The sequence below is a fragment of the Anguilla rostrata genome, chromosome 11 (genome assembly GCF_018555375.3).
Source record: "Anguilla rostrata isolate EN2019 chromosome 11, ASM1855537v3, whole genome shotgun sequence".
NCBI classification, from domain to species: Eukaryota; Metazoa; Chordata; class Actinopteri; order Anguilliformes; family Anguillidae; genus Anguilla; species Anguilla rostrata.
Genome location: NC_057943.1, coordinates 15,659,501 through 15,672,699, shown reverse-complemented (window position 1 = coordinate 15,672,699; position 13,199 = coordinate 15,659,501). Strand labels below are relative to the sequence as shown.

At 43.8% G+C, this 13,199-nt stretch overlaps 1 protein-coding gene across 4 annotated transcripts in view; it reads right to left on the bottom strand.

Moving 5' to 3' along the window:
* cacna2d2a (calcium channel, voltage-dependent, alpha 2/delta subunit 2a) overlaps window positions 1-13,199 on the bottom strand; it is a 235,593-nt gene that overhangs the window by 172,395 nt on the left and 49,999 nt on the right. For all 4 annotated transcript variants that reach the window (XM_064298221.1, XM_064298220.1, XM_064298223.1 and 1 more), the window contains exon 3: window positions 651-767. In XM_064298221.1, coding sequence (XP_064154291.1) covers window positions 651-767 — 117 coding nt within the window. The remainder of the gene's footprint in view (window positions 1-650; window positions 768-13,199) is intronic.

Sequence of the window (13,199 nt, the reverse complement as noted above, 5' to 3'; positions counted from 1 at the left end):
AGAAAAGTACCCTTCTGTAGGAACATGAGACATCATTTACATAAATAGAATAATGAATAAAACTATTAATCAAAGATATTATTCTGAACATCAAAAGTGTGATTTCGCTGGTTCAAAAAGACTTTTAACATAAATGTCCTGGGAAGTTAATATACAGCAATTTTAAGCTAGGCAAACTTATTAACTGCTTTGTTAAACAAGTTAATAAACCACATAGGGTTTTGATAATATGTTTTTAGAAATCCAATCTTTTCAGATTAGATCAGACAGCGAATCGATCACGCTGCTTAACATAATGATAAGCCTTGGATTTGTATTTATCAGGTGTGGAACACCCAGCTGGTGGGGTGTAATTAAAGATGGAAGAGGTCCAGGAATGAGGAGGGGGTGTCTGAAAGTACATTTTTATACTTTAATTTTTTCTCTTTTAGAGAAAAAAGCTAGGCTTTTTTGGACTTCTCTACATTTTCCACAGCAACAACATGAAACTCGAGTCCCAGGTACTTTCCTTCCCATTAAAACTCGGGAATCTTCCACCATGTAGTACATTTCAGTACCTCCCAGAAATCCCCCCCCCACTTCCCCCTCCAGTTCACTCCCTTCGCTTCCCATCCCAGACCAATGCAAGAGAACAATACTTGTCTCCTTACCTCAAGAGCCTTCCGCTTACTCATCAGCAAACCCTGAATATCTCCCGCCACCTTCGCCACAAGCTCCATGGGGGAGTTCTTCACGACCTCGAACTGGCCCTTTTTCTCATTATAAATCTGCACAAGAGAAGAAAGGAAGACAGGGTAAGTGAAAACTTGCATAACAGACTCAATTCGATCACTGGGATCCACAGCAAGACCTTTCCTCAAGCTTGTTCCCCCAGTCTTCACTTCTTGACACCTGATGTTACCACTACCCAAGGTACGCTTTTACACCACCGCAGGAGTTCACAAACGCTCAAACCCCTCCTGGGGAGATTCAAAGAGTGCCTCCCCCGCGTCCACCACTGTTTGTGAAGGGCTGCCTGAGAGGTGTGTGATAAAGGCCTCTCAAACACGCGGGCTTCTGGGAGCCATCGTCCTGCTCCGAGCCGCGCTCTGTTTCCACAACAGCCCCCGATGAGAGAGATACACAAAGCACCGATGACATGAGACGGGAAACAAGAGGCATGGGGCAGACAGCGGTGGCTGTGCTCATTCTGTCAGGGAGGCAGCTGCAGCTGTTGTTCGCCTGCCACGTGTGGTGCGTTGGTTGTATTTCATTCACTGCTGGCCTGTAATAACTGGTGTTGCTAACAACAAAATAAATAAATAAATAAATAGCGTAATTAAATTCTTGACTATTTGTAACATTAGCTAGCAAGCACCTCTGCAGATGTTGTCTTTTGTAATATTAATTAGTAGCACACATTTGTTTATCTCGAATATCTGTTCTAAGCTAAAGCCTCAAATCGAATTTATTGATGAAAAGTTTAAAAACTCAAAAAAAACGATATCAATACATGCTAAACAGCACTGCATGTCATCGTCTGACAAAACGTGTTACAAACTGTGGCGTGTGCTGTATATCTTTAAAAATGTAGAAGAAGATGAGTTTAGTTCGGTTAGAGTTAGAAATGTAAGGATTACAATATTTTGCATTTTAGCCTTCAGCTGCACAAAATAAATACTACACTGCACTTACTATTTCAATTTCTCACATCTTAGCAATCATTGGAGACAGTGGTTGAACTTCATCCATTTTACACCTATAGTACAAATACATTTGCCAGCTACAGAGAAAATCATAGATGGATGCACCAGAGTTCATCTGGTTTCACAATGACCCCTTTGGCCCTCTGGACCCGCAGAAAAACAACTTGCGCTGCTTTCGCAATACTCATTTGAGCCAAGGCTCATTCCCCTTCAAGTATTGTTCCATGAATCCCAAAATATCTACCTTTGAAATTCCCCCTCAACTCTGGAGCATAGACACTATCTCTCCTCCCTGCTCTGGCTGTGGATATTGAGAGATGGGGATTGCACGCTTCAGAGCACCAGTTCATTCAGAAAGCAGAAGATTGCAGCTCAGAACCGGGATCCCCTTATCTCTCTCTTTATCCCGCTCCTCTTTAGAGATTATTTCAGAGGGTTCCAGCAGATGATGGCCTGGAAACTCCATTGTAAATGAGGTTGCACGTCACTTTCTGGAAGTTTATAGCTGCCATTGCCTTTCTGTTTTCGCCTTCATCGGTGCACCGAACCGTGTGACAATGCATAATCCATGAGTACCACTGCCTTCTCCTCAGCAGATATCTCCAACCCAGAATGACTGGTGAGAAGCTTGCAGGGATAAGTGGGAAGGAAAATAAAGACGGCATCTTGATTATTGCTTACAAATGGTATACCGTAAAGCTCCATAGGAAGAGATTTGTGCCATGAGTACGGGGAGAAAAGCATCAAAATAAATTCAGGTACTGTTAAACTATCGGGGAATTCCACTACATGCTTTTGGTGACACTATAATGAGGATCATCAGCACCTTTTTTCCATCCAACTCCACCTTCTTCAACTTCAGAAATGCAATTTTCACAACCTGCCCTTGCTTGGGTAGTGCAAATATTTTAAAATGCAGCCCATGGATAAGGATGAAAATCCATCACTGTTCCAGGTTCTTTATCCAGCTCGGTAAGGAAATAGCACTGTTTCAGCAGCTGGACAGCTGAACATTACAAATGATCCACTGAATGTAGGTAAAAAAAGAGAATGGCAAAATTGCCTTATGCAAAAGTTTCCATTAGAAATAATCTTATATTCACCTCAAACTGCAAGGTTCAATTAAAAACTGAAAAGCGCCAACTTCTCTTTTTGCATTCCAAATGTGCTAATGAGGTCACAGTTACGAATACTCAAGCAGTGCATTTTGGGAAAGCGCCACTTCACTTCATTTAGCTTGCAACAAAGTGGTATCGTATGGTTAATTCACTGTTTGTAATGGCAACACCAATGTAGAAGATGTGACAGGAACATGATACACTGTACCACAGTATGCCACTCTCAAAAACATTTATAGATGGAAGGGTTCTCTGTTCCATTACTATTTTTGAAAGGAAGAGAAAAAAAACTTTCTCTATTTTCCTTTTGCATACTATTCTTCCTGTTTACTGTTGTCAATTAAGAAAATTATGCTTGTCTGCATGACACCATGAGACAGACCTGGCCCAGAGGGTAAAGGTCACTGAGAGGAATGGCCAATGGCCTGTCCTCCAGAGGGGACAGAAGACTCATTGGTCCTGGTATTTAGGAGACACTCATAAACCTTATTTTCCTTCCTTATAAAATTAGCAATAAATATTTTTAAAAAGTAAATCTTAATTTAGACCTTGATGCACTGATGGACAACACATAATGTAGATGTTTTCTATGTACAATAAGCCTGATAAATGCTTAGAACTTCCAGGAAAACACTTTCATGGGTTGACTTGTTTCAGAAAACAACATTAAAAGGGTCACTAATTATTTAGAACAACTGTTTATTGCAGAGCAACTGTCAGGCAGATACTAACCTGATTTATACTGACGTATCTAGCATCATCCCAAATAATTATGACTGTTTGTAGACAGTCCACCTCTGTGACTAGATGTTCTTTAAACAATTTTGAAAAAGCAGTGGCAAAAAGAAAAAAAAAATCCATTAGCTGATTTGTTCTGCATCCCCTTTACGGCATACTTCAATTACCAACCCCGTAAGTCATTAGCCAGCGGTTTAGAAGAGGCGCAGACTGTGGAGCCCCAGATGAAAGCAGTAATCAGGTGTTACATACTCTCTCAACCAATTAAAGGAGATTTTCCTCAAAGTAGTGACAACCATTAACTGTGTCTTATTAAATCATAAAACATGACCTGCGTTTTCCTTTGCTCCATCATCCGTCTGCGCCCGTGCCTTTTTAAATAATGCATTTTTTCAAGTCTGTGTTTGTTTTTAAATCAATATTCATCCACTTAATGCGTGGCACCATCTCCAGAATGGCCTCCCAGAAACAGATTCATGAATATAAAATGGACGACATCATCACTGTACCATTTCACAAATCGTATGCATAAACAACTTACTGCTATGTAAATGCATATTGCTTCATAAATGCTGTAGCATGCTTGTGTAATCACTTCAGATCTACCCTGTTAAGGAATACCATTAGACTAAGCTATGTATTAGGGGGTTCAGTCTATTGGTACATTTATTTCATATCCAATTTCCATAAGCACTATTGACAGAAAAAAATGGATATCTCAGGGCATCTGAAGAACAGAAGGGGTCTTTCCCCTCCATGAGATAATCTATGAAGGGAGGGGAGGTGAGCAGCTCTGGTGAGTGGGCAGTGGGGGCAGTGCGCCAGGGAAAGTGGCTGGTGTGAGGCTGTGATCTCCCAACACTGGAAGATGGGTAAATATGTACTCACTGGCACTCTCCCATGCAAGGCACGCCACCAAGGCATCCTAGTGTTGCCATGAGTCAGGGTGGTCAAAGGGAAGGAAAGGGTGCTGCTTGTTAGTGCTGCAGAGCTCAAAGCTAGGTTTTAAGCTGCAGTGCCTCCATACCCACTGCCCCCCTCCTCCTCCCCCCAACCACCACCACAGTAAATAAATAAATATAATCTGCAAGTATGGGCTCTTGCCTACACTCTGCATGCAGCCTTGCCAGTTATGATGATTTAGCCCACTGAGTTCCAGTACGTGTCAGTGCAAACACATAAACACACACATATCCGCACACACACATTTTCACACTGCAGAACGGACAGATGGAGGAAGAGGACACAGAATATGAGGAGAGCAGCTTGTAACATAAAGTGACAGCAAATACAAATGTCCACTGAGCAGGGCTGCTTCCAAAACTGATAAGTATGGTCAAAAATCTGCTGTCATTTTTGAGAGCTAAAATACAAGAAAATGCCATAGAATCACTGGCAATACAAAATGTTTTACCCTCAACATTTCATTTTAGTGGCTTCTAAGGGCACAGAACAGACCTGAACAGCAGATTCCAGAGCAATCTCCAGCTGTCTACATTCGCAGATAGACAGACTAGGAAGCAGATAAAACCATGCAAGTATCAGCAATCTGCACTTTAGAGGAGAAATGAATCCTTTCAAAGTCCCAGCATGTATCTAGGTTGCAAAATTAGTCTAGGGCATATCATCGGGACAAAAAAATGGTCTAAGTGCTTCTAAAATAGTGTGCTGGAACATACAGAGAGAGGGACATCAATCACCTGCAATCATGTGGAGCACTTTAAATTCCTTTCAGCCACAGGAAATCGCATCTTCATCAGTGGAACAAGACAACAGAATCAGGCCTTGAGGCTTTGGGCTTGGGGGGGGGGGGGGCGGGTGTGGGTTGGTAGGCTGATAGTATGCTGCATCTCTGAAGCATCAGTGGCCACCCTTTCTCCCCTCAACCCCACCCAAAAGAACAACATCAGTGTCAGTGCACTGTACATTATAGTGTTGGTGGTGTGTTCATCATTAGCACTACTAGTACTATTGATGTATTGTGGCCTATTAAATGTCACTTAAAGGAGACTGGATACACACACACACACATAAACAAATATGTAGGTTTAATATGCGTAGTTGCCTGGTGGACACCTGTAGACAGCAGATCACCTGGCCTATGACTGTACTAATCGCCATTATACTTCATGTGGATCATGAGAAATACATGAAGAATTATGTCCATACAACAGAGAACTGGTTTAAAGCAAATAAACAAGCATGTACAGACTACAGCGCTAAGAAAATGTATTTCAAGACAACAAAAATTTCACTCTCTAAATGTGCACTGCCTTTCTTTTTGAAGTGTGTGTGTGTGTGTGTGTGTGTGTGTGTGAGAGTGTATACAGTATGTGTGTGCGAAAGCCTCAATATGTGTATTTAAAGATTGGCCTCTCACGTGCCACCCCACTCAAGGAACAGAGAACTGTGATGTGTTCATTTTTTCTTGGCTATGTATTTTTCATGGCTGTACAGTATGTCTAAGTATTCAGTTCACATTTTTCACCTCAGTGGCAATTTGTAAAAACGGAACCATACAGTCATCAGAATCACTGCTACTGCAGCACTGTTTCAACACACATGCCTTGACAGCACATCTCATTTAACTTTTTGCCAAATGCAACCTCTAGTCTGGCAGTTTTTTTTCATGGGACACAACCACAAAAAGCAGGCTTCCCATCACCATTAGCTTTTCTGTGCACTGAATCCCCATCCCTAAAGGTCGCAGACAGACCAAATGAGGGAGCTGAAGCCTTTGACTGTGTGCTCTTTCCAGACTGTGAGCCGTAATCTGTGAAGGAGAAAGAGCTCATGTGCTGCGTGCCCTGCTAATCGGTCTAGCTCCCACCCGTGCGGCTGCCTGAACGGGCTCTCCGGACCCTGGCCTCATCCCAGCTCCACTGTCTGGGGCTTTTCACTCCAATTAAATCAGCTCCTTTTATGCTGCAGATCTCCTGTTTTTGGCCACTGTTCGCCCTTCAGGAGTTTTGCGCATGGAAACTGGTTTGGCCATTGCCGCATTCTCCTCTCTGCTAAAGTAAAAAAAAAAATGTCACTGTCAAACTCAGCTGAGCTCGTGTTTCAGCAGGTTCCATCAGTTCCTGCAGATTTACAGACTGCTACAAAGTGCACGCCTGAATAGTCACAGATTTGGCTATTTGGACATTTGTACTATATTTTGATTCATTTTTATTGAGGTCCAAGTGACCAGTTTTACCAAATGCAGCAACAAGCAAAATCCATAAACAACACTTCGCCAGCTGATCTGATTCCATATTCACAAAGTATGCCAAATATTCCTTTGGTTTGGTGTAAAATGCAAGGCTCAGCGTTTATGGAAAAGAAAAATTGCATGTTAAATGGGATACAGTTTCTGCAACGGTGAACTTTGATCTGGTTAAAGCAGGGATATCGCAAATGCATCCTGTAACTCAAGTTACCCCCACACCCCACTAAAACCATTTGTCAAGAAAAAATGCATCTTTAGTTTATATGAATACGGTATGTAAAACAGCCCTAGATAGCTTGCTGCACTATACACTTCAGCAAATCATGTGAATTCAATTTTCTCGATGAAAGAAATGAAGACAGTTAAATTATTATACCATGCAGTTGTGTAGTCATTTGCCTGTTGTGGTGATGCTCTGGCTACCAAAACCCCTAACCACATTTTCCCTGCAGTCCATAAACCAATGCATATGCCATTATATGTGAAAGTATTAAAAGTCCAAAGGAAGGAAAAAGTGAAAAACTGTATACAAAATGTATCTTTTTTTCCTTTCTATATAAAAGAACATTGCAGCTTTAGACTCACTGAAGAACCAAAGTGTATTTTTTCCAGTTTCTCGAAGAGCGCAAGCCGGATTCTGCGTGAGCAGAGAGTCAGTGTTTTCTGTTGGTGTGGCTGCAAAACAAGACTGACTTATCGCTCCGTGAGCACGGGCTCAATAAAAACAGTCTGGCGTGCGCACAGGCAGGGGTGACAGAGACAGATGCCACATCATTAAGGAATATTAGTGAGCTCTGTATGGGAAGGACTGGAACCACGTGCCCTGAAAGAATTCAATAAAAGAATGTAACGAGGACATCGGCTCGTGCCTGGAGAGGACAGTGTTGCTGCCCACAATCTTCTGTGTGGGCCCCACTGTTTGCCTGGGCTCTTCCAACTTCTTAATTAAAAGTGCCTATAAAACGACTTGTCTTTTTAATTAAATTTCAACATAAGGGACAGAGGATTGCCAGTTTTCAAATAATCAATGAATCCAGGGCATGTTATCATTATACTATGGCCTACACAGGAAAAAATATGACCTGTTTGTGCGTACACATTTTATACAGTCATGGCTAAGCGCACTGTTTGCAGGGATGTTTTTCTCCAAGCTCTTTATTCAGCCGACAGACTCAAAGCAAAGCAGCCCAAACCACCGTCTGTACCCAGCCCAACCATTTTCTCCAGACTGATTTCTCTACTTTCAGTTCCAGTTTGGCATTTGACGCTTTCGAAAAAAAACGCAGCATCAATTACAGCAGGTCAGGGAAAATGCACGCTCCTCATGAGGGACGGGAGCCATCGGGCCTGCCGAACGGCAGCGTTTTCTTTTCGTTTCACTCCAAACTCAATTAAAAATCCAGGCGAGGCGACAGACAAGGACTCTGCCCTCAATAAGTATCCGGCGCGACCCCTGCAGCCGGTGCGTACCCATCCCTTCCGGCCACACTCTCTCAGAGCAGAAGTGTCCCTCAGGAGGGACGAAAACGGCACCAAACGAGGCCCTCGTTTGCCGCATTTTTTCATTTTCGCCAGAGGTTTATTTTGATGCGCTTTAGAGTGTCCGCGGTGAAGTGGCTGTGCTGAAATTGAGGTGTGCTTCACGGGGACCCGACCGCGCCGGGGTCGGGGCGACGCTGCACGTGGCAGCCCCCATCGCGAATTTCGCGCTCTCATCTGAAGCCGCCACCGCCCGCCCCGACGGTCCTTAAATCCGGGCTGTAATCTCACAGATTGCAGGGGCATATGCAGCAGCCACTGAAGCAGCAGGCTTCAGAGCAGCAGCCTGGCAGGGACAGCGCGGGCGGTGCTACCCAAAGTAAGGGGAGGGGCTGTCAGAGGCTCTTGCAGGCCTCCAGATCTTTTTTTTTTTTGCGTGTTGGTTCCCGTCCCCAGATGCCACCAGGGCAGCTGTTCAAAGACTGGCATTAAATCTCCTCCCCGTGTTCAACACGCCGCGTGGCCCATTTGCCACAGTTTTGTTTCGGCGCAGCACCCTCCCACAAGGGCCCAAGTTACTCAGCGCAGGAAACGGCAGTCGGTTAAATATTTACACATCTGTCATCTTCAGTTCTGCGTCCGGGAAAGGCTTATGGGTTATGTAAAGCCCCGCGTCGGGAGGGAGTCTTTCCCGATGCCTTTTTACGGAGGAAAGAGTGCGTGTGCTCATTCGTCTGATTTCCTTTCTCTCTTTTTCTCTGTCACTCCCCCTCTTTCATACATTGTCGAACATCTGTATGTGTCTAAAGGCTATTCTGCCATATTTTGGTAGTACAGAAGGTTCAAAGGGAGAAGGCTGCTAAGTCCAATAGTTTCTCAGCACAGGACCTGGGCCAGGAAACAATGTGCATGACGCCTGACGGTCTTACATTCTCCGCTGCTCTTACTCAGAATGACAAACTGCAGACATAAGAAAGGAAGGGGATGGGCTGTAAAATGGCCTCACACCATTTCACCGCTGCGCTTTAGCATTTTCCTGCGTCTGGCCCCCAGGCACAAGCTTTCCTCCTGCTCTGTGTTATGCCTGTCACTCAGTCATTGCCCATCTGCCGCCATGGTCTGAAGACGCAAGTCAGATTATACCTGGACTAACTAACCATCTAACTATCACCACTCCCAATTTGGAATCATTTTTATGACTTTAATCCCTCTACTTCGTGCCTATAGCAATTTCATTTTACATGTACCTCCATCCAGCACTTATATTGTACTTTGTATTATTATCTTGATGTTTTAGCTTGTCACGCCTCCCAGTTTGACTTAGCATAGGTTAGGTCAGAGAGTAATGTTTACTGTGTGAACTGGACTTAATGCGCTCCTGGCAATGAATAACTGTTACAAAATGAGTATTGTACCTTATCGGACTTGTTTTTTTGTAGTAGTTCCAATGACCTTCGGTATGCACTTATTGTACGTTGCTTTTGATAAAAGCGTCTGCCAAATAAATGCAATGCAATGTCTGCAGAGGAGCAAGATGATGGGCATGATAGATTCATTTTCTCTGTGCCAGCGACAGTTGTTTTGTTGCAGGAATACACGTAGGCCAGAGAGTGGAGGCTTCCTAAGCCTATGTAGCATATCCCCAGCTTTGGAGGGGAGGTGGGGAGAGGGGGCTGAGGTGGCTAAAATCAGACACACAGGCTTCTCCTTTGTCTGCAGGCCCCAACTCCGCACCCCACGCTCGGCTCGAGTTTTCTGCTCGGCGCTCGGCTACAGGTGTCTGGCCATGATGAATGAGGCTCTGAGATGAGGTGAGAGATGAACAGAAGCCTCGGAGCCAAAGACTGGGGCCCTGTCTCTGTCCCTGTGACACATTGTGCACAGGTGACACCATCAATTTAAAGCTCATTAGAGGCAAAAGGTGAGCAGTTCCTCCTCCAGACCAGGCTTCTCTTTATTCCGCTGTACCAGACACAGCCTCAGACACAGCATGCCACCGCAGCCATGCGCCTACTACAGTTTCAGCCTGCTGACGGGTGGGGCTCAATTTCCAGCTGCACCTGAGTTGACCTGAGGGTGGATGTGTCATTAGCCAGACATTCTTAGTTTACATCCGTAGTTTACATTTTACATTGGCTTGGAAAGGGTACACACACACACACGCGCGCGCGCACACACGCACACAGACGCATTCACATAGGCACGTGCACACACAGTCTGCACAAACAAAATTGTCCAGACGAGGAGGCAGCACTAAAGCGAGCTCCCTCACTGTTTTGTGGCAATAAAAAATTACACTCTGTCAGCAGTGCCATGAGAAGTGATATAATCAAGTAATAAAACAACAGAGTAATAAAACCATTAATGTGGATCAACAAATGTTTACCAGAACAGGATTGCTGCTCGGGCCAGCAATGGCTTTCTCTTCATTCATTCTTAAGAAATGTATTTTTCTCATTTTCTGCTTTAGACAGAGATAAATGATGCACCCTGTATTAAATTGCTGATGGCACAGAATATTTTTTTTTTGTAAATCCCAGTAGTTTCCTCAAAAAAGACTGTAATGAAAAGTCATCTCTCTTTTTCTTTTCCTTCTCCATCTCTTTCTCCTTCTCTGTCCCTTTCTCTCTCTCTCTCTCTCTCTCCCCACTGTATTAGCTGCCCGCTGTAGCGAAGGAGAGTTAATCACAGTGAGATTAATCAGCGCTGACAGACTCTTCCTGTTTCCTGACACTGGGCATTGCGCAGGCAGGACTGGGTGCACAGCAGCTCTCACCCCCTTGCGTCCCAAAACAAACCTTTACACAGTCACTACACCCCCCCACCCACCCTCACAGGGGGAGAGCCCACAACGCATGCAGGAAATTAACGGATTAATCCCGTAGTCGGAGTCATTCCACACGTCCGTAGATAGCAGCGGCGCTAGACAGCTTGCTGCGTACGGACCCGGAGCTGTTTAACACTCGACTGTCGTCCATCTCACGGGGGGCCTCACAGGAGTCTTAAAAGGAAAATAAAGATAAAATAAACTCTGAGAAAGAAAAGGCGGGAAAGAAGGGGGAAGCGCTGCAATGCCTCAAAAACCGATTCACATAAATCCTGTGATATGTTCCATTCTTTCGGCATTTCATCTCAGTTAAACGCTCAAGGAGTCGCTGCACTATAAAGAATTGCCGTTTACACAGCTTTCCCACAACATTCGGTGGTAACTGAGTGGATTGGCCTTTTCGCTGCAGAGGGAGCACTTTGTATTCTGTGGATATACAGAGATACATCAGTCTGTAATTACAGTTCCATGCCTGTCATTGTTTCCGAAGGAATACGTTTCCTCGCAGGGTTTTTACCTCACACCCAACATCAAAACCATGTCTAACATGGGCCATCTGAAAAAATTAATTGAAGAATCAAGATAAAGACAGCCTTCTGAACAGTTGCCAGTGTACATTTGCATAGGACCATAAAAAAGGTGCAGCTTCCAATTCATTTAGCAAACATTAATAAGCAATGTCAATGATGCTGCCTCAAGACAAGACAACAGTCTCAGTATGGAGCTAATATAATTAAGCTACAATTAAAAACGCATCAAACTGACATGCAGTCATAGGTCGTTTTAAAATTATACCTGGGGTGCTATACTAAAATTCAGACTGGGCAGGTAAAAGTGCTGGCAGGGAGTGGGGTGACCCTACAATGGAGTTAGTGCTCCAGGACAGCAACCTTTGCATGAAGTTAGTGTCGCGGGGAGGGGGGGGGGTGTGGTGGACCTCTCCGCAGTGATCATGTCCCATGGGGTAGTGGGGGAAAGGGAAACAGCCTGTGCCTCTGCTTGGCTTGACTACACGTCTCTCATTAGTGCTCTGATCTTACACAGCTGACAAGAGTGCCACGCTGTCTGTCATTGTGAGCAACATATCAGTCCTCATAATCAGCATGTCTCCTCACTGACTCCCACAGCAAGCTTTTATCGCTAACATCCCTCCTACTCATCCTTTTTTCCTACCAAAAACTGTGCGTTTATCCCTTCAGAACTCTATAATAACCCAAGAATAACTGACCTCATATGGCAGTGAAGCAACAATGACACTCAGAAAGGTTCTGCACATACGTGTTCCTGGTGTACAGGAGGAAACGGGCTGGTCTGCGTGATAAGGTGCCCAGGGGGTAGTTCCCTTTCATTTCTCAGCTATTATTTAATCTTTCCATTGGCAAATGTGACAAAAGACTGACAGATCCATGAAGATGTACAGTGAGTGCCAACATAACACGCAAGCCTTGGTTAAATATTGGCATTGTGGGATATCAACCTAATTGCCTTTGAAACATCAGATTGACATAATTGCATGAGTTCCCATCTTGACCGGAAAAAAAAACCACACCAAGCCAGGTGTTTTTTTTCAATATGTGCACAATCTATTTCAACAGTATGATCTCAGTTTTTTTTTTCTATGAATGCTAAGAAAAAGGTCTTCAGGTAAATGTTAGAACTGTTAAACCACCTATCTGTAGCCTCTCTTCAAAATACTATCACGGAACCCAAAGATCCGAAGAGACGAATAGTACCCTAATAGTGGGGGTTGTTGTTTTAAATTAAAACAGCAGATTTGGAATAAACAGTAATAAACAAGTCACTATAGGTTGGGGAAAAAAATGTTACCCGCAAAACGGTTCTCAAATGTAACATCTTTCCCCTCGCAGCACTAATTCCAGAGCTTGAAACAATTCTTTAATTAAGTTGTGTCCTACATACTGTACTGTAACAATCTGACAAAAAGGAGGTTTAGACATATTTCAGAGTAGTGCTTGGGGCCTGCTATTAATATCTATGAATATTCTTGTGAACTGTACATTTAATGGCTGGCTTTCACAATTTGGAGACAGAGAAGCGAAGAAATTACAATAAAAGCGTATTTCAGCTGATGGGTTGGGGTTTTTAATAAAATAATTATTTTACTACATTAGTACATATAC